Source organism: Onychomys torridus, chromosome 6 (assembly GCF_903995425.1).
Source record: "Onychomys torridus chromosome 6, mOncTor1.1, whole genome shotgun sequence".
NCBI classification, from domain to species: domain Eukaryota; kingdom Metazoa; phylum Chordata; class Mammalia; order Rodentia; family Cricetidae; genus Onychomys; species Onychomys torridus.
In genome coordinates, this window is record NC_050448.1 from 103,224,037 (window position 1) to 103,251,675 (window position 27,639).

The 27,639-nt window shown below is 41.7% G+C and overlaps 1 protein-coding gene across 4 annotated transcripts in view; it reads right to left on the reverse strand.

Annotated features, from left to right (window-relative positions):
• Nucleotides 1-2,686: 2,686 nt before the first annotated feature.
• Nucleotides 2,687-27,639, reverse strand: part of Ap1ar (adaptor related protein complex 1 associated regulatory protein) — a 32,292-nt gene continuing 7,339 nt past the window's right edge. The window contains exons 2-11 of one of the 4 annotated variants that reach the window (XM_036190863.1): nucleotides 21,286-21,334; nucleotides 20,335-20,361; nucleotides 17,421-17,446; nucleotides 12,682-12,778; nucleotides 11,110-11,208; nucleotides 9,095-9,150; nucleotides 8,212-8,285; nucleotides 7,892-8,020; nucleotides 4,124-4,382; nucleotides 2,687-4,001 (exon numbers count right to left, since the gene is read on the reverse strand). In XM_036190863.1, coding sequence (XP_036046756.1) covers nucleotides 3,932-4,001; nucleotides 4,124-4,382; nucleotides 7,892-8,020; nucleotides 8,212-8,285; nucleotides 9,095-9,150; nucleotides 11,110-11,208; nucleotides 12,682-12,778; nucleotides 17,421-17,446; nucleotides 20,335-20,361; nucleotides 21,286-21,334 — 886 coding nt within the window. In that variant the 3' untranslated portion in view covers nucleotides 2,687-3,931. Of the gene's footprint in view, nucleotides 4,383-7,891; nucleotides 8,021-8,211; nucleotides 8,286-9,094; nucleotides 9,151-11,109; nucleotides 11,209-12,681; nucleotides 12,779-17,420; nucleotides 17,447-20,334; nucleotides 20,362-21,285; nucleotides 21,335-27,639 lie in introns of all 4 variants that reach the window. The other 3 variants (XM_036190865.1, XM_036190864.1, XM_036190866.1) reach the window with 3 other exon arrangements.

Here is a 27,639-nt window from a genome sequence, read left to right on the forward strand (position 1 = left end):
CTGCCATGATGGACAGGGACTCTAACCCCCTGACCTGTGAGCCCCCAATACACTTTATCTAAGTTACCTTAGTCATGGTCTCTTCACAGTAACAGACAAGTGGAGACAGAAGCGGCTACCAGGGAGTGGGGTACTGCTGACAAGGTTGACCATGCTGCTTTGCGGAGGACGTGGAGGGAGGACTTTGTATCAGGTGAGTGGTTGGATGCTGTAAATGAGGTCATCCTAGCAGGAGCCTGAAAGATGTGCTGACAGCCTTGGTGCAGGGGGAAGGGGCTTGGACTTGCCTAGGCTCAGCGTTGGGGGATGTGGGGATGCGGGGTGGCTTGGGTGGGAGGAGGGAGGAGGATAGTAATGTGGCGTGAGTAGAAAATTTCTTAATAAAGAAAAATGAAAAGAAAAAAAAAAAAGATATGCTGAGAGCAGCATGGACCACAGAGGTTTCAGAGGGGACAAAATTAGCAACCGGGCTCGAGGCCCTTCTGGGAGTATTTTGGCAAAGAATGTGACTGCTTTTCACACTTGTCCTGAGGAGTTCTGGACAAATTTTGTTGGCACAGGAGACTGTAGGGCCCTGACCTCCCAATTTGGGTAGCTGTTGCCTGCTTGCTGACCTTGACCAGATGTCCTCCCTATGCTGATTCCTTGCCAGCTTCCTGTGGTGGGTAGCCCGGACCCTGGCAAAGGTATGGTCCAGCAGTGTTCTCTGGAGAACTCTGCTGGGTCTACCTCCAGCGTCCAGGGTCCGGGCACCAAGCGCTCCCTCTCATTTGGATCTTGGGTCTTCAGCGTCCTCTCTCAGCCCCGCCTTGTAGGCGTGACCATTACCTAAGCCGCAAAGGGGGTTGGAACTTTCAGGCCAAGGCTGGAATGGCTACCCACTACAGCTTCCTTCTTACTGAATGCTCACCTGAGGTTCTTTGTTCCAGTATCCTGCTTTTGGGGTAAACAGCTTAGATGCAACAATGTAGAACATTCAGTAGTGAACTTCTGCCCTCCAGAGTTCCTCCATTGTGCTGTAAGCCTGTATTTAAGGTTTCCTCCCTCCTTCAATAATTGGCATTCAGCATTCTGCTGGGGCAAATGACCTGCTGTCTTTTGTCTCTCTTTTTTTTTTAATCCACAGCCCCTCACTTGGACATAGTGAATGGGTGGTGGTAGCGCGGGCGTCTAATATCAACTGTTGGGTGGATATTAGCGATCACCCTTTCGTAGGTCTACAGTGAAAAGGATCCAAGCAGGACAAAAGCACATACCAATGGAGTTTGAGGGGGAAAAAGAACGCCAGGAAGGTTAATGCTGAAGCGTGTCTTGTGATTAAAGAGACAGAAGCTTAAAGAAAGGCCTAGTATGAAATGGAATAATGGGGCAAGGCCCTACCCAGCTGTGCTTCCCACTTAACAAAGGAAGTGCCTAATGCATATTCTAAAACAAAGAAAAGTTTATTCAACAAAGGAAAGTACCAATAAATCAAAGCTTTTTCAAATGTAATTTAAGGAGAGGGCACCCAAACCTGCCAACCTTGGCCATGTGGTTTTCTGGCTTTAGTTGTAAGGATACGGGAGTAAAGGGATTGGGGAATCTCCAGTTAAGGAAAGCCTGAGGCCAGGTGTGGCACAGGAGTCCCTGCATGGAGACTGTTGAGTGAAGTGTGAAAATGAAGCCTAGACTGTGTAGGAGACCCCAGGTTGTTGGAGACCCCAGAGCCCTGGGATGTCTGCCAAGGAGAGCTGTACAGAAGTAGCAGAACCAGCCCTAGAAATGGAAGTGTGTTGCAGTCAGCAAAGCTGGAGGGATGGGTCCATGTAAGCCTGTTGGCATTGGACACAGAGCTACGGAAGCTGGGGTTTGCTCTACTTTGCTTCTGTTTGCTTTGGTCCACTATTTCCTCACTTGTCACCATCCCTCCCTTTGCAATGGTAATGTATACTCTGCGCCACTGTATACTGGAAGTATGTATTTCGCTCTGCCATCTTACGAAGGGTGACAGTTAAGAGACTGCCTAGCCTCAGATGAGACTTTGGACTCTGAAACTATGCTGAGACCATGAAAGCCATGAAATTGGACTAAATGCATTTTATATTATGGTATGGCCACAGGCCTATGGGGAAGTAGAATTGGACAACTTGAATAAGAATGGTTCCCAAAGGCTCAGACATCTGGGTGCTCTTTGCACAGCGGGTGTCACGGGGAGTAGGTGTGCTTTGAGGTTTCAATGCCCATGTCATTTCTCAGTTAACTCTCCTCCTCGTGCTTGTGGATCAGATGTGAGCTCTCAGCTGCTGCTCCAGCACCATGCCTCACTGCCTGCTGCCATGCTCCCTGCCAGGATGGTCATAGACTAATAAGCCTTTGGAACCATAAGCTCTCAACAGACCCTTGGTCGTAGTGTTTTGTTTTGGCAGGAGGAAAGTCACTAAGACAATGTTCATCCACAGCACTCATCAGAACAGTAAGTCTGAGAGCAGAGACCCTCAGACTCTACCATACCCAGCAGATTCGCCAATGTTTGCCAAACAGATGTTATTCTTAGCATTTTATAAACATAAAGAGAAAAAAAAACCCACTAGGATTCTTCTTATTTTTGCATGTAGTTCATCTTTTTATCTTCATATCTGGTTTAAGAAAATAAATATATGCCAAGAGTCACACTACCTGTTATAAAGCAATACCGGCAATATGCAAATATCATTAAATGTAAAAATGTTTATTCACAATCCTTGAGAAGTTACCATTCCTTCAGAAAATTATTTATGAACAAAAAGCCAAAAATTACAATAGCTTATGCCAAACCCAAAATATACATCTGATGTAATATAAACCTTAAAAAGCATTAACACAGGCAATGTGAATATAGAGTACTTTTAAATTATTTTCATGGCACAGCTACAATTTAAATTTTAAGACAGATATAAATAATAGCATAACCTAATGTATATTTACATATCAAAGTATATTTATTTCTATGAGATTAAAAACGACAAAACCACAGCTGTCATTGTACAGCAGTTCAAACATTGAAAGGCCCACATCATTTTTCACGTACAGCGAGAACTTCACTACCTCTACCTGGACCTTCCTGTTCTGTTGAGAGCATGCACCATCACTGCCGAAGAGAAGGAACAGCAAGGGAGACGGAATACAGTGTGCTTGCCAAAGTGACTCAGTCCTCAGCCGAACCAAGGGCTGCAGTTCGGGAGCATTTCACAGCCCTGGTCCCTTACACAGGTCGTCAATACACCGACACATTAGTTCCATCCCACAGAGCACCTTGTACTACAAGGCAAAGTAAAGGGCAATACAATCAATGGACCTTTCATATCAGAAAGGATTTTATTTACTTTGAAATACCCGTATTTTAATGTTTTCTTAAATCATTCAAACTACGTTCTGTGTAAAATCTTTCAAAGATCATTCACTGGAAATATAGAATTTAAAAAGAGAAAGTAAAAATGTAAGATCTCAATTTAAAGCCAACACAGTGGCATGTAAAAGAAGTAAAAATTTAAATTTACATCGTTAAGTATTACTTTTGAATTATTACCAACTCCAAGTGCCCAAACTCTGGAAGCTTCTTTAACCCTATTGTCTTTTATTCAGATTGAGTGAACATTGCATTAGGATATGTGTATGTGATAGGTGTGCAAAGAAACCTACACGTCAGCACGCTTTGGGGTCATCTCCAGTTACCTGCTAACTGCTAACAAAACTAAAGGAAATCATCAAAGGGAACGCTGCTGGCAAAGGGACCAACCATCCCTCCTCAGGCTGCCTTTACATCTGCTGAGAATTAACACAAAGTACTTTCAGATTTTCATTTCTATAATAAAATAGGCTTAGTAAAGCAAAGTAAAACAGTACAATTTAAGATGCAGAACTTGACCAGGGTGAACAAGAACGCCATGAGTGTTTGATATGTCAGATCGCTGAGTCAGTCCTGGGACACAGAAGGCAGATGTTGACACCGCACTTGATCAAAGCGTTCAGCTGTCTCTCCACTCCTAAGAAAACAAGCACTTGTCACGTGGTTCCTATGCTGCCTTACAAAAAGGCTCAGCAGCCATCTGTACATTCTAGCTAATTTTGAACATTTGGTAGATAAGGTCACACAATTTCATCCTACCGGATCTGTTGATCCATGTCAGACTGCTTGATGGCAGAATCTGACAGTTCTAAGACAGGATTCACGAACCCAGAGTACTCGGAATTGCCGTTGTCATCCATCTCGGCGCTGACGAAGTCATTCTCCCACTCCAGCCCATTGGAGTCCTCCGAGGCGGACGTGGGGTTGCTGCCCTTCTTGGTGCTGTACTTGAGTGCCGCCCGAAGGATATCTTCTTCTGTCCTGGAGCGCTCTCTCACTGGCAGCATCCTATTCATTCCTAGCATGTGAAGAACATTGAAAGACATCTCACTAATAAAAAGCTGCATTAAAAGACTTGCCAGCTAAGCCAGGGGCCATGTCGCATACCTTAAATCTCAGTACCCAGAAGGCAGAGGCAGGCAGATATGAATTTGAGGCCAGCCTGGTCTCTAGAGTGAGTTCCAGGACAGCCAGAGAAACTGTCTCAAAAAACCAACCAAGCAACCCACCCACCCAGACTTGTCAGCTGAATAATAGGATTGTTCTTGTTTGACTCTGATTTGTGAATTAACCTAGGGAGCCAGTCCTGTGGAAGCTTTCTTAACAGAATAATCTGGAGTGTGATATCTACATGTCACATGTCTTTGATAAAAATGCAACACTGATCCCTGATAAGATCTCTGAAGGGCCAAAAATCAAACACAACAGAGACCGAGAGTCCATTGCCCTGCGTCTCATAAGGCCACTCAGTATCTTTGCCAAGCAAGGCCTTTTCCTACCCAATGACCGCTGCATTTCCTGGAGAAAGGCGAAGACTGCCCTGCCACGATGACACAGGCTTTTCCTGTACCTCCCAGGTCCCTGCTCATACTGGTGCACTTCCAGCACATTAACCACCCCTGGGAAGGTACGGAGAGCACCAGCATCCACTCCATTTCAGAGTGAAGGAGACTGCAGCAGAGAGGTACATGTCCACAAGGACACATAGCTATGTGGTGCAGAGACTGAAGTCCAGGGCTCTCTCATGCTGGCCAGTCTCTACTGTTGAGCTGCGTCCTAGCCAAGGCTGAATTTTAGTGTACCCAGTCTGGCTCCAAAGTCTGTTCTCGTATTTTGATTCTTCACTACAATAGGGTGTAGATGTTTCATAGTTCTAGATTTAATTCTGAATATAAATTGTTAGTAACATGAATCTCAGAAACACTAAAGTAGTCAGAGGGGAGAAAAAACAGACATTTCTAAATACCAATCAACACTGGTAAAAGAACTAAAATCTAGGGTGGGCAAAGGGTTATAAGGCACAGGAGTTTTAACTCTCTACCACTGTTGTCTGTCACTCCTGTAAAAAACCACAAAGACTCGACTCAGTCGAGCAGTTATTATACGAGACGAGGCCATTACAAACAGTGAGCTAGGGTGGGAGACTGCTCAGCTGGTAAACTGCTTGTCACACAAAGGAAGAGGACCTCAGCACCCACGCAGAAGGCCATGCAACCTAGCATAATCAGTGAGCCCCAGTCCTAGAGACCACCTCAAAAACCAAGATAGACAGCTCTAGAGGACACCTGAGGCTGACCCCTGCCTCCACACACATGCGCGCGCACACACACACACACACACACACACACACACACACACACACATAATGTACATATAGACAGACACACATCTACATCCACTAAGAAAACTTTGTGAGCTGAGAATTCCTATGACTACAGATTTGTACCTTGGATACAAATTTCTCTAAAGAAAGCTGCAATTATGTACTCACCAAAAAGAAGGTTTTCAGTGGACTCTGCCTACCCTTGTTGAACAATTTTGCTAATAAGCTGAGTAATGACCAGGACAATCGTATCTATGAATATGATTAGCACATGCAGATGATAGAGTAGTTACAAATGAAATGGTGACTAGGATCCAAACCTACAGGACTGAGGATGGGGTGTTACTGGGAAGACTTAACAAGCTAAAGCAGCCTGTCATAATGCTATTCCAGCTCTGCCTGTAAGTCTTCCAATTGACAAAACAAACTAGCACAATCAAAGGGTATCTAAGATCCATTCCATCTCAACATTTTATGAATTGCTTAAAGCTTACTATTTTTCTTTGAGTTCTATATTCTGTAATTCTTTCTTACATTGCCTATTTTTTAACATGAAGATGAAAAATTGGATCTTACTTAATGAAATTGTGTTGAAAACAAGTAAATACTTTAGCTATAATTCTGAGCATGTGTATGCACCATTCCTTATATTAGGTGTTTTATATATATAATGTCTCCATAGTCATTTCCCCCTAATATTTATTTTTTATTGTTTCTTTTTTGTGTTTTGAGGATCAAACCCAGGTCCTTGCACAAGCTAGGCAAATATTCTACCTCTGAGCTACATTACCTTCCTTAGACAAATATTTTATTGTTTAGTAATACATTAGCACTTATATAAAATATGAAAAAGTATCCTTTATTCTTCCTTTTTGAGGATGAACAATCATGGCTTAGAGAGATTAAATAATCTATGTAAGGTACTAGGGCTTGGAAGACTAACTGGATAAAATTCAAATTTATATCTGAACAACAGCTTGTGTTCTACAAAAAACCCTCGAGAATTAAATTGCTTACTTACAGTGAATCAGACATTAACTGACTTCTGAATTTGAACTGCTCAGAAAGAGGCAGTAATCCTTCATGTGGAAAACTTCCTGAGTTAGGTTAGAAACACTTTTTTTTTTTTTTTTTTTTTGGTTTTTTGAGACAGGATTTCTCTGCATAGTTTAGGTGCCTATCCTGAATCTCGCTCTGTAGACCAGGCTGACCTCGAATACACAGAGATCCATCTGGCTCTGCTGGGATTAAAGTGCTGGGATTAAATCCCATAATGGGATTAAAGGTATGAGCCACAGCCAAAAGTTTTTAAAAAAAATTAACATTTGCTTTCTAAATCCCAAGAAACATTAAAACTTAAGTAATTTTCTAAACAATTTATTAGGAGATGATAAATGGTGATAAAGTAATAGTCATGGGCTTGCAAGATGGCTGAGCTGGTAAAGGTGCTTGCTACCAAGCAGGATGGCCTGAGTGCAGCCCCTAGGCCCCACATGGTGGAAGGAGAGAACTGACCCCCCACAGTTGTTCTCTGACCTCCACACACGTTGTGGGGTGTACATGTGTGCTGTGGAATAGTCTTTTTTGTGTCACTCTGATTGGTTTAATGAAAAGCTGAATGGCCAATAGCTAGGCAGGATTCTAGGCAGAGAGGATGCTGGGAAGAAAGGAGACACCAGGAGACACCGAGGTAACAGAGTAAAGGTAACTGAGCCACATAAAAGAAGGTAGATGAAAATAGAAATGGGTTAATTTAAGTGATAAGAGCTAGTTAGAAACAAGCCTAAGCTACCAGCCAAGCTTTCATAATTAATAAATCTCCATGTCATGATTTGGGAACTGGCTGGCAGGAGAGAAAAAGACTCAATACACATGTGTATACAAACACACACACACACCCCACATATAATAAATGTAAGAAACACATAACAGTAATTGTCAGCCAGGTATTGTAGCTCATGCTTTGAAGCCCAGGACCCAGCAGGCAGAGGTAGGTGGATCTCCATGAGCGCAGGCCAGCTTAGTCTACAGTGACTTTCTAGTCAGCTAATATTACACAGGGAGACTCCATAAAAAAAAAAAAAGTCTGATTATGATTTTTATGGGCTTGAACATACTCAATTTAAATACCACGAAACACAAGGCAGAAAATATCTGGCCCAACAAGGACCAGAGCGACTCTGAGGGACACTGAGGTAACAGACCTTCTTCATCTTCCCACTCCAGGTCCAAGGAGGTGCTGTCGTCGTTGCCGCTAGTTGACTTGGTTTTGGTCATTAAGTCACAGCTGCTTTCCGTGTTTGGAGTCAATACTGTGGCGTCAGAAGAGAGTCCTGGAACACACACCAAATGAACACACCGTCACCCGTGCCCTGACCACAGCATCCATCCTTCTTCCTTTCTTTCGTTTTCTTTTCTTGGTAACGACTGTCTCTCTAAATCTTACTGTTCCTCCAAACTCCCACAAATACAATGTGGCAAAAAGTAAATTCAAATTGTTCAGAGAATATTTTAAAAGACTTACTACTACTTCGGAAAACTTCGTACTGTGACTTTATGTTTCTCAAACAAGATTCAAAGTCGTCTTCTGGTCCTGCACTGTAATAAAAGTGAATTTAAAAGATGCTTTTGGAGTAGATGCAGCAGAATGAATACTTAAGTGAGTGATGGTATTTCTGGCTTCAAGCCTCTTCCCCAAAGTTGTAAGTGCTGTACAATCAGAATACTCTGGTGAAAACAGGTCTGAAATTTGTTTAATGCTACATGAAACTGAAAACAGACTGACCGTGAAGGCCAGTCCTCAAAGCAGATTTGTAAGTAACTTTACAATAACAACAAGCATGCTCTTAAGTAAGGAAAATAAACAACTAAGGTTACTATCAGCTTACCTGAAGGAATCCAGTTACCACATCCCTTTCTACATGAAGATGTTACTCTTACAAGTGCATTGAAGTCAATTTGAATAAATGATCACTTACAGCTTAAAAAAATGTTCTCAGTATTCACTAAGACAGTGTCTTAGAGGAAGGTATATATATATAAAAACACACACATTTTTGGAGGTGTTTTACACACACACGAGGGGGGGCTAAGGACTGAATCCAGGGCCTTGAGCATGTGACTATATTTATTTATTTATTTATTTTAATTTTTTTTTTGTTTTTGTTTTTCGAGACAGGATTTCTCTGTATAGCTTTGCGCCTTTCCTGGAACTCACTTTGGAGACCAGGCTGGCCTCGAACTCACAGAGATCTGCCTGGCTCTGCCTCCTGAATGCTGGGATTAAAGGCGTGCACCACCACCGCCCGGCTGTGACTATATTTATAAACATCTGGAGAAGAACAGTGTTTGTCTGGAAATCGCACTTTCTGCCACAATCAGAGGAGAAAACACACGTTGCTCTTTACCTTTGATAGTCTCCACTGCCGGGATGATAGCGCTGTGGAACTCTCTGCTTTTCTTGCTTTGGAAACACAATGTAATAAAAAGTCATTCTGATGTCAAGTCAACGTCTTTTAAAAAATACCCATGCAATGCCAACACCGTCTGCCTAGTTTCTAAAAGCAAACAGTTAGCATTCTTCACTGAAGCCTCTTCCTTCATCATTACTTTACATCCTCGTATTTAAGGACAGAATTATCTCGCCTCATCAGTGTGTGATGTACCGAGAACTCCTAGTGTCGTGGAGTGCTCTGCTGCCCCTAACTCTCTCAACACTCCTCAGAGCCTCCGTGACTAGAAGGGGGAGGCAGGAAGCCAACTGTGAGGTCTGCCGTGGTCCTCTTTGCCATGGACGAAGGAGCAATGTAAGGGTTTGTTAGGCTGAGCTGACTTGGGTACCTTAATGGCAGTGGATTATTTGGGACTAGGCACAGGATTCTGCAGACCTGTCAAAGCTGTGCTTGGATAGTGGCTGCATATTCCTGGCACGGTGTGACCTTCCACTTCTTCATCTGTTAAACAGATGGTTACTGTCCTGCCTCAGCAGACCCGGTTACTATGAAAAGCAATGGAGTGGCACATGTCTGTACAGCTGGGTCCACGTATGACATGCAGAGGATGTACTCCCAGAACAAACATTCAGTCATGGAAGCAAGAACACAGAGAACCTGGATTACCCAAACTGACACATGTGTCGATGGGAGGCTTTAACCCAGTGGTTCTCAACCCTTTAACACAGTCTCTCATGTTGTGGTGACCTCCAACCATAAGATTACTTTCATTGCTACTTCAAAACTGTAAGTTTGCTACTGTTATGAATCATAATGTAAATATCTGATGTGCAACCCCTATAAAAGGATCCTTTGACCCCTAAAGGGGTCAGGACCCACAGGTTGAGAACTGCTGCTTTAACTAGACTCGGTAGAGAGTTCATTATTATAAAAAAGAATGCCTATATTAAAAGCAACAATTAGTTTGATAGAAAGCGAAGTTCATTTTAATGTTTTCCAGTACTTAGGATGTACTAAAAAAAGGCACTTCCCCATAATGAATCTGTTGGAACCCACCCCCTCAAAGAGAGAGAGACAGTTCACAGGAATCTCAGTTTGTCTAAATTTCCACATGTGATTCAGGTTTTGAACTCCTGAACACTGTACCACAGCACTGGCGGCAAATCAACACAGGCAGTTAAGAGGGAGACCGTAAGCAGTGTCCTGCTTAAGCACACGGTACTTGGACTCTGGCTCTCCCGTGCCCCAGCTGTAAAGCCTGTCCTTCAGCTTCCTTGTAGGTAAAGCAGGGGTTTCAAATGCCCCCTCTCCTAAGACTGCTGTGAGTTTTCAACTACGAGCCTTCTTAGTAGTGTTCCTGACACGTCCTTCTATACAAATCTGTTACAGTTGTCAAGCATTGTGTGATAATGCCCTATTCCCACGTCAGGGTAAGAGATGATAATCTTTATTTCTAGGAAATCTATATTTCCTAATCTGTCAAAGAGGTTCTCAAGACTCTACCTCTTAGTGTCTCAAATACGTAAGAAATTGAGAATTAAACAATACCCCTAGTAATCATATATCTTTTCTTATATTAAGTATAAGACTCTTACCATTTAAGAAACTGTTTTAAAAATCTTTACTAAAATGCTTGAGAAATTATACTGAAGGCTAGTTTTGAAAGATTTACCTTCTAAACACATTTCCCCCCAAAGAATTTGAATTCAGAGCACTAGAATTCATCTTTAGGCTAAACAAGAATTACCTCCTGCTAAAGCTACACAGCACACAGTATCAAGCTCACGTTCATGTTTTTTCTAGGAGGTAATGATGGATTCATTTGCCTTTGAGAGTCCCAAGGACATATGCGTAAGTGCATCCTCTGCTAACCAAGGAGCTGTTGGTTCTAGCAGGACAGTCCCAACTTGGAAGAGTCAGAGAAAAGAAGGAGAGGTAACCCTGGTGTGCGCTGGGGTCGCCCCCCTCACCTCCAGGAGCTTTCGCTGCCTTGCTGCCCTGGCTGCTTCACGCTGGGCAGCGTATAAAGCTTCTTCTTCTAGTCTTAACTTCTCCTCTTGTAAGGCTAACTGTGCATGAACAAAACGGTAAGGATTAACAGAAACCAGAACCTGTCTAGCTGCTCTAAACACCAGCTACTCCGACTATAAAACAAAACAGAAATCACTGAAAATAACTGATATCTATAAAGCATATCAAGTTGGTATTTCTGTGGCTGCCCATTTCAAATTCTTTTACAAAATACCCCAGATGACACATAAGACATTACTGAACTCCTTAGAAAATGCTATGATCTTCATTTTCAGTCACCATTTAAATACTTATCACTCTGACTACAATGGTTTTGGCCCTCACAAATCAGAGATCCCTATATCTAAGGCCAATCACGCCTATGCTTTTCCCAGATTCCTGTCTTTCCACTTCACTGAGATCCATACACATTTTCCTCAATTTTATTAGTATTCATTACTCAAAAACTACTTTCAAATTAAGTTGTTACCATTCTTAATAGCACACAGAACCTTAGTGGTAAGTACTGCATATCAAACTTAATTTAAAAAAACAAGTATTAACCTCTTTTTTCTTCAGATACTATGAGCATCTCTTGTGTAGATTGAATTAATACATTTGTAAATCACTAATGGTACTAAATATACTGTTTTTTTTTTATTTTTACTTTAAAAAATTCCTTTTGGTACTGCAGACTGAGCCCAGCAATTTGTACTCTATAGCTGGCCTAGATGAACAGAATGTTAGTTTTGATAAAGGGTCTCATTATATATAGTTCAGGCTGTCCTTGAACTTGCTATGTTCTTAAGGCTAGCCTGAAACTCACTCTCCTGCCTGTACCTCTCAAGTGCTGGGATTATAGGTACAGACACCATGCTTAGCTCCAAAGACTGCTTTTAAGTATAGAATGGAATACAACTAATTCTCTTTAGTTCAGTGGTAATGAAGCCATGACTACAGGCCACATCCATAAATTTATGTAACAATGGGACTGGCAGGGGTACCTGAGAACAAATAAATCCAAGACAAACAGAGCAGTGGATTTAGACCGACTGAGGTAAAGGTACTTGTTCTTGCTTGTTACTTCCATTAGTGAACTGAAAACTATCTTAAAGAGTACTCTGCTGTTGTCACATGACATATGTCACATGACCTCTTAACATGCAATCAATCTAATTCCAGTAAGCCAGAATGAGCTTCCACTGTCAAATCATTTTCTGTTTTATGCAGACAGGTCAGTGACTGTTGGTAACACATCGGGCAGCACCCCCACAACAGGCTTCACATGAACTTAAACCACAAGGCACACCCCCCAACAGGCTTCACATGAACTTAAACCACAGGGCACCCCCCCCCCCACAACAGGCTTCACATGAACTTAAACCACAGGGCACACCCCCACAACAGGCTTCACATGTACTTAAACCACAGGGCACACCCCCCACAACAGGCTTCACATGAACTTAAACCACAGGGCACACCACTCCACAACAGGCTTCACATGAACTTAAACAACAGGGCACACCACTTACCTCCCTCTGGATTTTCCTATCCACATCTTTCTGTTTTTCAGCAATCGAATCATAATGCCTTTCTTGTAAGTCAACAATTTCTTCCTCAGTCAGTGGCCTAGAGAAGACAGGGAGGGAAGGAAAAACAAAACAAAACAAAAGCCTTCTGATGAACCTGAGTCCAAATAAAACATTCCAAAAGCCAGGGGAATGCTGAAATTTTACTGCCAAAATTTGTATTAAAGCAACTGGATACAGCTTCAACTGCTATGTGAAACTATAAATTGAAATACATAGTCCCCCATTCAGTTTAAGATGATATGTGTTCTTTCACTCTATAGCTGCCTGTTAAGAAGTGTGGAGTCTGCTACTCTCTACACATGCTCTACTTGATGGCTATCCTAGACTACACCCCAAATATCCCACCACAGAGCTTCACTTCAGTATGCCGTACTCCCTTCTCAGTGCTCACACAGACAGAGCCTAACCCTCCCACCAATCACTCTGGGCTCCCCAGACCCTCATCCTTCCTCACACTGGTCCATCCTCAGTAATTACCAGGCCTCCACTTAGGACAATGGGATCCCTCAGCAGGTCTGAATTCCTTTTTCACCACTCACTGCCCTAAGTTCCTACAGCCGTGGAACAATCCTTCTGTACACTGGGAATGTGCATTACTCTCATTGGTCAATGAAGAAGCTGACTGGCCTATAGCAAGGCAGGATAAAGTTAGGCGGGACAGTCACACTGAGGATACTGAAGTGAAGAAGGGCGGAGTCGGGGAGACACCAGCCAGCTGCTGAGGAAGCAGGACATGTAGAAAATGAGGTAACAAGTCATGAGCCATGTGGTGAGGCACAGATAAGAAATATGGGTTACTTTAAGTGCAAGAGTTAGCTGGTAACAAGCCTGAGCATTTATAAGTAATATCAAGCCTCTGGGTGGTTATCTGGGAACTGGTGGGCGGGAGAGAAACATCTGACTATATCCTATCATTATATCAATTATGCTGCTTACTCATTCTGGGCCCTGAATATTTTCCACTTTAGTCCTTTCTGCTGTGGGTTGCCAGGAAAAAAAATTCAGCAACAATTTGGTGTTCAGTCTCCAGCAACAGTCCTTGAACTTACTCAGGGTGACTGCCTACATAGCTCAGTAACTTCAGGAAGTTTCTTACTCAAATGTTTTCTTAAAGGTAACTTAATTTCACTTCTACTCCCGTGCTTAAATGTATCTTTGCTTCCCTTCCCTAAAGAGGCAGGGCCCTTAACCTACCTGCATTCATTACTATACTTATGATTCACTCTTCCAAGTCAATGGTTTGCACCTCCAGGACTTATGATGTGCCAGCTGCTCCCACAACCATATGGAGCAGAGGTGGAGATTACATCGAGGGAAATGAGATGGACATAGATTAAGGATAAGCATGCTGAAGAGCCAGGACTTAAATGCAGGCAGTCTAGCACCTTTTCCTACTGTGTCTCCTGCCTTCACGTCCTTGCCTCCACTCATTCAGCAGTATACAGTCTTCAGCTTCCATCACTCCTGTAACTCTGGGAACCAATGGCTTCTACACTGTTAAACAACTTAAGTCCTTCCTACTTAAGTTTCATGAACAGTCTGGGCATCCTCTCTATCCTGCCTGTGTGTCTGGACCTTCTCATTGACCTTTGCCTTCCTAGGCTCCGATGGTTCTTTGTTTCTACCACTTCTCATTCATTCTCAAACTCGTTCCCTGTGTGTCTATTTAATCCTCACACTACTCTCTTCCTTACACTCTAAGAACCCTAGTCCATCACCCTACCACACAGGCATGTGACCCCACCCCTCTGGTGGTGGGGAATGACCCTAGACTTGATAAATGCTAGAGAAATGCTCTACCACTGAGCTGGTTACATGTGGGCATGGTGAAGAAGGCTAACGATACCAGCACTCAGAAGGATCAAAAGTTAAGGACCACTATGAAGGACACATTACCGGAGGTCAGTCTGGGCTGGGCAGCAAATTCCCAACAAACACATCCCAAAACAAAGCAAAGCACTAAGACCTTACATTTATCTATTTAAAAGCTTATTTAAATTTTTTTCATACAATGTATTTCAAACATAGTCTTTCCCCTCCCAGATCTTCCCTATCCCTCTCCTCATTCAATTTCATGTTCTTTCTCTCTTCCCCTGCCTCAAAAATAAATAAATAAATAAATAAATAGATAAATAAATAAATAAAATAAAATAAAATAAAACAAAAATGAAAATGGACAAGCTAGAAAGAAAGAAAAGTTAATTAGTTACAACCAAAAAAAAAAAAAAATCAAATCAAAACAAAACAAAAGGCTTACAAAAAATGGAATCTGTTGTTTTGGCCAACCCTCCTGGACTGGGGCCTGTCCTGGAGTGTGGTTGATATACTGTAACACTCCACTGGAGAAAACTGATGCTCCTTTTCCCAGCAGGGGTCAACTACAAACAGCTTCTTGGTTAGGGCTGGGACTTGGTGTGCACTTCTCCTTTCCAGTACTGAGATACTGTCTAGTTGGACCCCGTGCAGAGACCCTCGACTTCTACTGTTTTCTTCACCCCTTTCACTGGAAGCAAGGCACACATTTCCATCACTGCATACAGTCCCCCAGTGAGTGCTTCCTTCTAATCGGTTATCTCACTCTGTTTTGCAGTTTTTGACTATCTCTGATGTCTCCTCTCCCAGGCTAATAATGGCTAGCCAAGTCTTTTTAGATCAAGCCAGACATCATCTATTTAAAAGAAGCCCTTTGGACACACCTCCCCACACACATTTTGGTAACAGGGATTCTCTAGGTTTACTAGTATGCTTTAATTGCTACCTCGTATTGAAATGTTATCTTTAGGATTTTTCTCTCAGTAGGATACACTTTCTCTAAAGCAGAGACAAACACATGGTGTGTGTGTGTGTGTGTGTGTGTGTGTGTGTGTGTGTGTGAGAGAGAGAGAGAGAGAGAGAGAGACAGAGAGAGAGAGAGAGAGAGAGAGACAGACAGACAGACAGACAGACAGAATGCCCGAGGCTAGACTAACCAGCGCTTTGCACATGTAAGGCCCTGTGCATGCTACTCAAGCACTCCACCACCGAGCCCCGTTCTCAGCCTTTGTCCTTGTTTTCCAGAGGGTCTCCTGCAGCCCAGGCAATGCTCCTGGGTGTGCTATCGGAAGCCTACTTCACCTGATTTTGTTCTCCAGTGTTGCCATGCCAGTCTGCACCACCACACCAAGTCCACACTTATCTTTCATTCCCGCTGTCTAACATAGCACCTGGCACATGACTAACTGCCCAAAAAAGGTTTGCTAAACTAAAAAATGAAGTACAAAATAACCAAAGTAGGAAACAATTCCCTTGACACTAGAAACTTAGTTTCTTCTGAAATATTTTATGTGTATGGTTGTTCTGCCTGCATGTATGTATGTGTGTTTATGCACTGCTCACATGCCTGGTGCCCAGGGAGGCCAGAAGGAGGTATTAGAGTCCCTGGAACTGGAGTTACAGATGTGAGCCACCCTGTCGGTGCTGAGATTCAAACCTGGGTCCTGTGGACCCGCAGTCAGTGCTCTTAACCATTGGGCCACCTCTCCAGCTTAGGAACTTCCTTTTGGGTTAAAGACAGATGCGTCTTTTTCAAGTAGTCTATGCACTTTAATAGCAGATAAAAAGGCTATATTATAAAAATGAATTACAGAATAAGGTTTTAGTTACTTCTGAAGTAGTGAGAGGGTTTTTGATTTGTAGAATGTTTTAGAGCAGTGGTTCCCAACCTTCCTACTGCTGCGGCCCTTCAGTACAGTTTCCCACGTTGTGGTGACCCCCAACCATAACATTATTTTGTTGCTCCTTCATAACTGTAATTTTGCTAGTTATGAACTATAATGTAAACATCTGATATGCAACCCCTGAGAACAACTGTTTTAGAATGTCATAATAAAGAACAAGGGTAAAAAAGAGTTATCAGTATTAAGTGGCTTTAAGAAAACGAAATGATTTATAACCTGGGCCTAATTAAAAAAAAAAAAACAAAACAAGAAACTGATATAAATCAATTTTTTTCGTTATTCAAAATAGTGTTTGGGGAAATATATTATTTGTCTTACTTTTATGTAAAGAGATAATTTTGTTTCTGAAACAAAGTGTTCAGTGTCTCGAAGGCTATAAGAATCTCTCTGGAATTCGGACTTCAAGAGCTCACATACTGTTGTTTAAAAGTTTCCACTCCATCCTGTAAGGAATTGCTTAAGGTAAGCAACTCAAAATGGCTTCAGGAAGTCCCTGAAACTGATCAGATTCACTAGGCCCCTCCCTGCCAGAGTAAGCAATAAAAACTGTAAGTTCCTCTCAGATAAGCCAAGCTGCAAAGAAAATACAGACAAACCAAGCTGCAAAGACAACTCTGAGACCAGACGCCTACAAGAAGTTTAGACCAACCAAGGCACCTGCAAAGGATACTCCCCAACTCACTGAACTACTTGCAGGCTATGCAGTAAGCTCTAGGTGCCCAGCTTTGTAGGCTGTCAATTGTGCTGGGGTGGCCTAGGAGATCCAGCTGTCCTGGAGTCATTTATGTTCCTGTAAGTAACTGCAATAAACTCACTGCCTTACCAAGTTGGACTCTGGTGGTATCTGTACTTTGGTTTCCCATGGGCTCCCTAACTGGGGTGAGTAGATGGGTGTGCTGCATCTCCCCAGGAAAAGTTTTGTCATATAACACTTACACATTTTGTTGTTCTGAAAAGCCTTACCTATGGCTGCTTCCTGGGCTCTCCCCCTGCACAAAAATTAGACAAGTAAAAATTTCACTAGTTGAACTCACTATCTAAGGCAAGCCAAAGCAATTTTCGTCTAATCAAAAATATTTTTACTTACCTAGTTCTGTCACAGTAAGCAAATTTCATTATTAAAAGGATTTAAAACAAACAAACAAAAAAAACCTTTACTATTTTTCAAAGGCAAAACTCAGTTATAGAACAACCAGTTGCTGGATAATTTTTATTTTTTCTAATATTTCTTATCTAGCAAATGAACTCATAGTTAGAAGTGCCAGAAAACACACTCACTATGCCTTCAACATTTGTGGCTGATCTCTGTTATTTAGATTTTAAAGTTTTAGAATTTACATACCTATTAAAAGTTTTTTTGTAACCCTCCCATGGAAATCAATACCCTTTAGTCTAGGTGTTCCCAACTCGTGAGCTGTGACCCCTTTTGGGTGGGTCACATATCATTCATAACAGTAGCAAAATTACAGTTATGAAGTAGCAACAAAATAAAATGGTTGGAGGTCACTACAACATGAGGAACTGTATCAACATTAGGAAGGTTGAAATCCACTGCTTTAGACTTTCTGGCCACTTGAAGCATGCAGAGTAGCCAAGAACTACGAGTTGGCCAAGGTTGTAAAGTACAACGGATGTCACTCTGCCCTCTTGTTACATACACTTCTCACACTGAAGGAGTAACTTTTGTTACACTGCCTGCATTTTGTGCTTTGTGGTTTCATGTTTAAAGTAATCCTGATAGAGAGATTCTGACTGAAAATAAAACAAAATCCCCCAAACATGGTGTCTAACTGCTACCTGATATCCTAAGCACAAGAAGGTGTGATGTGTCTTGTACAGAGACTATGTGGGGTAGGCAAGTTTCAATAAAGCATGGTGACAGTGAGCTCAAAGTCAGGGTTGGCATCTATGCTAAGGAAAGTATTTTCAATAAAAACACATGAAATAAGCCTATACATTTATCAGGTGATGAAATGCTATGACCAGGGGTTTCAGAATCTTAGTACCCCTTGGAGGAAGGATTTGCTGACAGCATTCATGGGAACTCTGAAACATTTTAACTACCATATGAACTGGGGCTGGTGAAATGGTTCAGTGGTTATGAGCAGTGCAGCTCTTGCAGAGTGATCTGAGTTGAGTTCCCAGCACCCACACGTGGTTCATAGCTGCCTGTGATTCCAGCTGCAGAGGAGCTGATCTACTGCCTTCTTTTGCAATCTGAAAGTACCTGCACATATGGCTTAGACTCAGCAGAATATATACATACATGAATAAAAATAAAAAGTAAATCTAAAAAGAAGAAAAAAATTGACTAGCTCAGTTTCTTTTACAAAATAATAAAATCCAGTAGTTGCCCTTTTTTTCCTCCAAAGCAAGCCATAATTATTTTGAAGACAAATTTGGGCTTCTGAGTATTTCTTACACATTTAAATTATTCCTATCTGTCAGCTAAGATATATTACTAAGTTGACAGTGGCAATCAAGTTCTCAAAGGTCCACACTCATGTAGGAAGTAGCATCACAAAACAGGATGGCATGTCACCACAGCTATCCCAAGCGGGGTAGAGACAGGCCGGTCAGCAGAGGAAGAAGTAGCAAAAAGCCCCAGGCAACTACTGAAGAGTACCTTGGGGAAAGGTGCCAGCTCTTCTGAGAAGCAGGATGCTGCTGAGATGGACCAGGAAGCTGAGAGAAGCCTTATTTGTGAAGGAGGAGGCAGAGGCAACTGCTGGGAAGGGAGGAAGGAAGTTCCATGGAAGGCAGATGCTGCTTCTCTAGGACAAGGAAGCTGGACAGTTCCCTGAACTATCTACTAGAGGATGTATATGCCTTGCTACTGGAGGGCCATTTTGTTTTGTTTGTTTGCTTGTTTTTCAAGACAGGCCTTCTCTGTGTAGCCTTGGCTGACCTGAGACTCACTCTATAGACCAGGCTGGCCTCGAACCCATAGATTTACCTGCTTCTGCCTCCCAAGTGCTGGGATTAAAGGCGTGCTCCACCACTGCCTAGATCGAGTGGTCTTTCTATCAGCTCACTTTGAAATGTTGAATTGGACAAGTTTAAACAACTTTAATCATTTAAAATTATATTTTACTCTGTGTGTGTGTGTGTGTGTGTGTGTGTGTGTGTGTGTGTGTATGCTCAACTCCACATGTGTGCCACGGCAGGCATACAGAGGTCAGAGGGCTTGTAGGAGTCAGTTTCCTCTTCCATCAGGTGGGTGCTGGGGGCTGAGTCATCTCACTGGCCCCAGGATTTAAATCTCAAAGGAAAGTTGGACACATTTTCCTCTCAGAGGACCCTAGGAGGTGAGTAATCAGCTTATTCACAAATTCACAGCTAACGTTGGACATCAGCACACAAACTCACGCTCTCCTAGTGATACCTCTGCATATTAAGATACAGCATAGTTCACTGATTCAAAATTACACTTTTTTTTCATATTTTAACAGTTCTATTCTTAGGTTCATCTTAAATTTGACCAAGCTTTTAATAAAACAAGATATAAAAAAATCAATATTAAGAACAACTGATGGGAGGTAATGGCTAAAGTGAGGAATTTTATAATCATACATACATTCTACCCTCGAAGATCCACAGAGAACAGGGGTTCTAGGTGGAAGTATTTTACTTATGTAAGGGAAAGACATTAGAAATATCTTCTTTTTGAAGTTTCTTGGATTCTATAAATGGCAAAAAAAAAAAAAAATCTATGTGCAGCATTAAATTCACGATACAGTAGAAAATTCTGAATCCTTACTAACATAATTTAATCAAAGAAGGAAAAGATGAAGAATGAATGAGAAGTAAAAGGCAAGACAGACAATGGTATAACTTAGCAATTAGTAAGAACAAAAACAGTGAGTTAAATACTTACTTCATCACTCTCTACTAGATTCTCAAACTGAAAGGACAAAAAGGTAACCATTAGGAGGGACATTTCTCTAGTGTACACATCTCACAAGAAACTGCCACTTCGTTAAACCTTAAAAATAATACACCTTTATAAGGTACCTAAGAAGTTGAGTGCCTTTTATAATCAGCATATTTGGTACACTCCAGTCCACAAAAAGGCCAACCCAAGCTCATATATATATTTATTTTTCTGTTCATCAGAATCTACGATACTGAGTCAAGCCTGGTGGGACAGACCTGTAACCTCAGCTACTCTGAAGGCAAAGGCAGGAAGATGCAATACTCAAGCCAGCTTTAGTGACAGCGTGAGTTTAAGGCCAGCCTGTGAGAGTTAGTGAGACCCTGTCTCAAAATAAAAAGTGGAATAAGAGGGATGAGGATATGGCTCAAGAGTGCTAACTCATGAGACCTGCCTCCTAAACAATTGATATTATTGAAATAAACATTGGGTATATATAATAGATATTATAGTCTATACTAGATGTGGTTCTGATCCTTCTCCATTATCTTAAAGACCCAGGTTTGGTTCCCAGTGCCTACATAGTACCTCACAAAAGTCTGTTAACTTGGCTGGGTAGTGGTGGCACAGGCCTTTAATCCCAGTACTTGGAAGGCAGAGGCAGGGAGATCTCTGTGAGTTCAAGGCCAGCCTGGTCTACAGAGTGAGTTCCAGGACAGCCAGGGCTACAGAGAAACCCTGTCTCTAAACAACAACAACAGGGGTGTTGGGGTCGGGGGAGGAAGTCTATAACTCACTAGGAATCTGTTGCCCTCTTCTGGTCTCTGTGGGCACTGCACACACACGGTGCACTTACATGCAGGCAAAAATCTCATACACATAAAACAAAACAAAACAAAACAAAAAACCAAATCTCTGAGCATTTTGGATCCCATCCAACGCTCAAGGACTCACCTCTATGGTCAAGTGTTCTCCTCTTGGGCACGTTCTAAAATACTTCGATCTAGGAAGAAAAACATAAAAATGTTAAAAATCACAATGAAGTCTAAAATAGGATCAATATTATGGCATAAAAGTATTCATACAACAAACAACTATAAATTCTCTAATATAGAACACTTGTATTTCTAAAAACAAACCAAATTTACCTGAGACTTTATAGTTCAGATTTTTAAGTTTAGTTAACCAATCTTTTTTTATTGGCACTAATGTATATTAAGGCTGTAATAAGTTAATTTATACAAATATCACACAGAATAGAATATAGTGACATTTAAAATTTTATTTTATTTTACCATATTAAGTAAGATATCTTGTTAAAAATGGTGGTGAGGGGCTGGAGAGATGGCTCAGTGGTTAAGAGCACTGACTGCTCTTCCAAAAGACCTGGGTTCAAATCTCAGTACTCACATGGTGGCTCACAGCCATACATAATAACTCTAGTCCTAGAGGATCTGACATCCCCCCCTCCTCTGTGGGCACTGTACATACATGGTGCACAGTGATACAGACAGGCACAACATCCATGCACATAAAAATAAATTGATAAAATGGAGGTGAATATAATCAAATCACATTATGCATTGTACGAATCTTAAGGAAATCTATTATTATGTATAATTAACATATAAAAAAACTAGAAAAAGCCCTTTAAAAATACACAAAAGATCATACTAAAACATATACAATGAGTATGCCCTTTACATTTTAGATGCAAAGCAATTCTAGAAGGATAATATAGGCCAATGTGGGAGGAAAAATGGTTATCCTCAGCTGTGGGAGCTCCTGTCTGTACTCCCATTGCTTAAAAGGCCGAGTCAGGAGGGTTGCTGTGCGGCTGAATCCAGCTCAGGCTACATAACCAGGTCTTGGTCTCAAAACAAAACAAAACAAAACAAGCCTTTTAGATAATGGCCATATATTCATAGAAGGCTTTTTGTTCTTTTCTTATGGCTTCACAAAGGAAATGGAAAGGAACTCATAAATGTCAAGTTACACAGAAATAGGTCAGTATATCCACTTTTCGGGGGTGGCACAAATATTTCCTTTCACTTTGATCACTCATTCTGCTCCTCTTGCTGAAACTTGGACACAGCTAAGGGAGCACTGTCTTCCCCATGTCTGCCCCAGCAATGCTGGTACTCTACTTCAATACCAAGCCCATCTCAGACTCAGCCAATTCAAACTCCCTTGCTACTGCAAGCTCCAGGCAACTCTGAGACTTTCACACACATGCCGTTACCAAAATGAATCAAGTGAAGGCCCTGCATGGCAGCCACACTCACTCTTACAGTTCCTAGCTCGTCAGGTTCACTAGACAGAGAAGACCTCTTTCACAATGAGATTCCTAGGTCAGGTCTGGTGCTTTGGATGTGTACATATGCGTGGAGGGGGTTAGGAAGAAAATGACATATTATGGCCACTAAAGAATAAAAACAGCAAAGAAATTTAGTTGCTATTTTCTCCTGTGACAACATTTTTAAGCTAACAGATGTGACAGTTGATCTTCAATGTCAACTGATTGAGTTCCGAAGCACCTGGGATCTGTGACAGCATTTCCCTGAAGAATTAACTGAAGGGGAAACACTGTTTTAGTTTCATTTCCTGTTGTTGTAACAAAACACTGTGATGAAAACAAGTTCAAGGAGAAAGGGTCCCAGTTCCAGGCTACAGTCCGTCACTATGAAAGAGTCACAGTGCAGGGACTTGACACAGTTAGTCACATCACATCCAGTCAAAGCAGAGAGCATGAGTTCCCGGATGCAGCCGAGCGCCTTCTCCTCCTCCTGCCCCGGCCCAGCCATGAGACACATTCACGATGGGTCTTTCCATCTCAATCAACACAATTAAGAACATCCCTCATAAGCACATCCACAGACCAACCTAATCTAGACAATTTCATGGGACTCCCTTCCCAGGTGATTCTGGATTGTGTCAAGCTGACAAGGGAACCTTCAGAGGCACCACTCCACAGGCCAGGATCCTGGACAGATAGAAGGGACAAAGAAGAGCAGCAGAGCCTGGCTGCCACGATGGATTAAACCCTCTGAAACTGTGAGCCACGGACTACCCTTTCTCCTGCTTTACCTATGTATGCTGGGTATTTTGGTCAAACAATGAATACCAGTGTAATATAATTGTTTTGTATCTTCCCTTCTCCCAGGTTATTGGTAAAATGTAGAGGATTCTGTCCTGTCTTTAAAAGGAGCTCACAGAATATTCTCGTGTAAACACAGTATCTTTTATTCTCTAATTACCCAGGATCTCCACTCTTCAACTTCTCAAGCAAACCCAGAAATGAGCTGAAAATTCCAGAAGCACTGTGTTCTGGCAATAGGACTCCTGCTTCTGGTGTTAAGTTGTCTCTCTGTGTGAGACGATTACCCAGTTGCTGGAACAACCTGTCTCGGATTAAACTGGTTAGGAAGTAAGTGGTGAACTATCCAGTGACATTAGGTTACATGAGTACCACAACGTAAGTTTAGTAGAGGCCAAAGAGTCTCTGGGCTCTCTTCCACAACTGGTTAGAGAACGATCATATTCTTGCCCCACTGAAGAGTCAAACTACACACCCCTAGACTTCATTTGATTGGCTTAGCGTTCTCTGGAAACCAAACATAGATACTATCCTCCTGAGATCGGTATGGCTTCACTTTCTAAAAAAATTAGACTGAAACCATATTCACAAAGAACATACATTGACTCCTACAGTAATAAGAGCATATTGATTGGTTAAAGTATATAAGCAATTTGGCAAACTCAGGCACTGTTTTTTTAAGAGAAGCTTTACTGTGGGGTTTTTCTAAAAACAAGTGGGTATCAGATTATACATATTTTAAAATGAATTATGGATGTCTTTATTTATTTAAACACCGCTGGTGCCTGTACAGACCTTCTAGACATGTGCAGTATTAAACTTGTCAGTGACACTTGGCCAGCTTTGAGCCATATTAAAACTATGCTGGTTTCAGTTTTTTCCACGTTTTCTGTATGGCAGATATTTGGAACACGGTTAGAGAGGCAACTGTTCTGAGTACCACTTCAGTGAGGACGCTTCCTTAGCGCGCAGGCAGTGTGTCAGTCCACGAAGTGTCCTGCAGTAAGCACGTCATCACTTAAGCACATGAAGGACACCAAGACTCAAGGCTCTCATACCACTGACTGCTAAAAGTCTAACAAATTTGGAACATGTATTTTTAGTATCTCCTACAAAAAGCTATCTTGACTTTTTATTTTCTCTCTCCCAGTTCTGCTCCAGAGTGAAGAGTGAGCCTTTTGTCAATCACCCACGATCCTAACCCATCATTGTTAATGGACCATATTAACCTTTTACCATGGTTATTGGCATCCATTAATATTCACTGCTCTGTTTCACTAGAATATTCAAGTCCATAATTTTTCAAATTCTTTACAGATTCTTTAGAAGCCCTCAGCTCTATTAAGATCTCCCCTAGGGGATCTTAGAGATGATTTGCTGCTGTAGGAGGCCAACATAAAAGCCACTGAGGCAGCACTGTGAATGACGGGCCAGGACCACAGTGCTAACAGCAGCCCTGAGAAGTGCTGTGAGGACAAGACAGGAGGAATGTGCTAACAGAGGTTCGAGTATGTACGGGGCAGAAACCAAGATGGAGCCGTCACAGATGAGGGTGGTTAGAAATGGAACAAGCGTACAGCCTGGAGAGCAGCGACCACACAAAGCCAAGAGTCTGGGTGTCAACACAGTGAAGAGCACAGGCTCACACTTAGAGAATCACATGTGTCTTTATAGAAATTTCCTTTCCTCAATCCCCCTATGGCCACAGCTACCCCACCCCAGGGCGATCTCCACTGTCCGGTATGCCAGCCACTAGCGATAAGTGCTATCAAGCACTTGAAATGTAACTGGTCTGAATTTGGAGGGCTATGAAATGTCAAGTTGATTTTTCAACATTTGGATGTTAAAGACAGTGCAAAAGTAACTGAAATATCCACTTCAGTAACTAAGCTCTTCAGCATATTTGCATGAGTAGATGTGAAAAACGCTCAGATCTTCTTTGATTCATTCTCTTTCCAAGTTTAATCCATCAATTCTACAGCTGAAAACAGCACCACACATGTTCAAGGACCAAGTGTGCAGCTTTGAGTCTAGCTGTGCTCATTTTACATGTCATGCCATCCACATTAATGCTTTCATACATGACACGGTTGCATTTTTCATAAAAAAGATTTCCACCAAACATTGGTAGTAAATAGCTGACAACATTCAAAAACAGTCTGGTCTAATAATTAAAATCATACTATCTATAAATAAAGGAAAACAGTCATCCTACTTTTTAGAACTACTATTGTTAGCACATAAGTGGGTCAGATTGTACAAAAGTCCCTGAATTTACTTTAAAAAAAAAAAAAAAGCCAGAATGGAAAATCTGATTTTTTTTGCTATCATGCTTATAAGTGAAAACAGGAAGATAAAAACTTTATTCTTTGCCTTCATATTTGTACAGTGTGACTAAAGATACTGAAAGAAGAGTTGGCATTCCTTTGATAGAGATTTCAAACACCAGGGTTAAGAGAAGAAAAGATACACTTAAGAAAGTAGGTAAGGGCCAAGCTACTCAACCTCAAATTGATTTCATTTATGATAATACAACAATGCCATGAGACAACTCCCAAGTTCAGAGATTCTTGGAGGTGTGGCTTTTTAGCAAGTAACAAGAGAATACGGTACTAGTAAGTATGAGGGGGCCTGCTGTGGAATAATCCCTTTGTACACTGTGAAAAACTGTCGTTGTGACTGGCCAATAGCTGGACAGGATTAAGTTAGGTGGGAAAGCCAAACTGAGAATGCTGAGAAGGAGAAGGGTAGGGTCAGGGGAGCCAGATGGAGAACCAGTCAGACATACAATGGGACAGAGGTAAACGCCAGGAGCCTTAGGGCAGCACACAGATTAATAGACATGGGTTAAGTTGTAAGAGCTAGTTAGTAAGAAGCCTGAGCTACTGGCCAAGCATTTATAATTAATATAAGCATCACTGTGTTTGAGAGTGGCTGTGAGACAGGAAAACTCTGCCTACAGAGGCCCCCCCCCCAGGTCTATAGCAGAAATCAACAGAACAATGAGTTATTCCCTCCAGGACACTGCTGCCCACCTTTGGTAGTTGAGCTAGGGAAAGAAAAAAAGAGGAGAGGGAACACGAGAAAGGAAAAGTCTCTGAACTGGACAAAATACATAAAATAACATTTTCTTTTTTAGTTCCACTATTTCAGTGAAGCAGTCACTCTTCCAACTTGACAAGTTATGACAAGCACCTTGTTATGAAGATGACTGTGTTTCACCTGCAGGTACTCTATTCTCTCTCCCTGTCTATCTTTGTGCCAACGCTTCCATTTTTTTGTTTGTTTTGTTTCTTCGAGACAGGATTTCCCTATGTAGCCCTGGTTGTCTTGGATCTTGTTCTGTAGATCAGGCTGACCTTAAACTCAGAGATCCACCTGCCTCTGCCTCCCGAGTGCTGGGATTAAAGGTGTGCCACAACTGCCTGGCTACTGCTGTAGTTTTAAACATTTCCAATTATTTATTCCTAGTTTCTTATATTTATTTCCATTGCTATCATTAAGAGGATTTATGCACATTCTATTTGCTACAGGCACATAGGGCTATAATGAAGTTCTTGTACAAATACTCAACATTTCACGTTAATGAGCTGGAAAAAAATACCTTCTCAGTACTAAGAAAGTGGAGCAATGGAAATCTCCTATTGGTAAAAGTATAAACTGGAAGGTATTTTAATACTGATGAAGATGTGCATAAGCTAAGGACCTGTCCTGTCATTTCACTAGGGACTCTTTTGTACAGGTGCAGAAAGGTGTACCATTAGAATATTAATTGACAGTGACAGCAAAAACAAAGGAAAAAACCACACCCCCCTGAGATAACAGAAATGCCCATCAATAGAGTGAATAAATCGTGGTATTTCAATATATAACATAACATAACATAACATAACATAACATAACATAACATAATACTACACAGGAAGAGAAATGAGTGGGTAATTAGGTATGAAAATGAGAGTTTTGGAAGAGCACTGTTCAAAGTCACTGAAAGCAAAGACAAACATAACTAATATTTACTGTATTTAAAGTTATTACAGAGGAACACGACTATAATTCTTTCCCTAAATCTAGCTGGATGAGCCAGCATAAGAAGCTTGCTTCAAGTGCCAGGAACCACAAGAGTCTGAGAGAAGTGAGTGGGGAGGATGCAGAGTGAACGCATGAATAATACATGTCATCAACTTGAGGGTAGGGAAGAAAGCAATGAT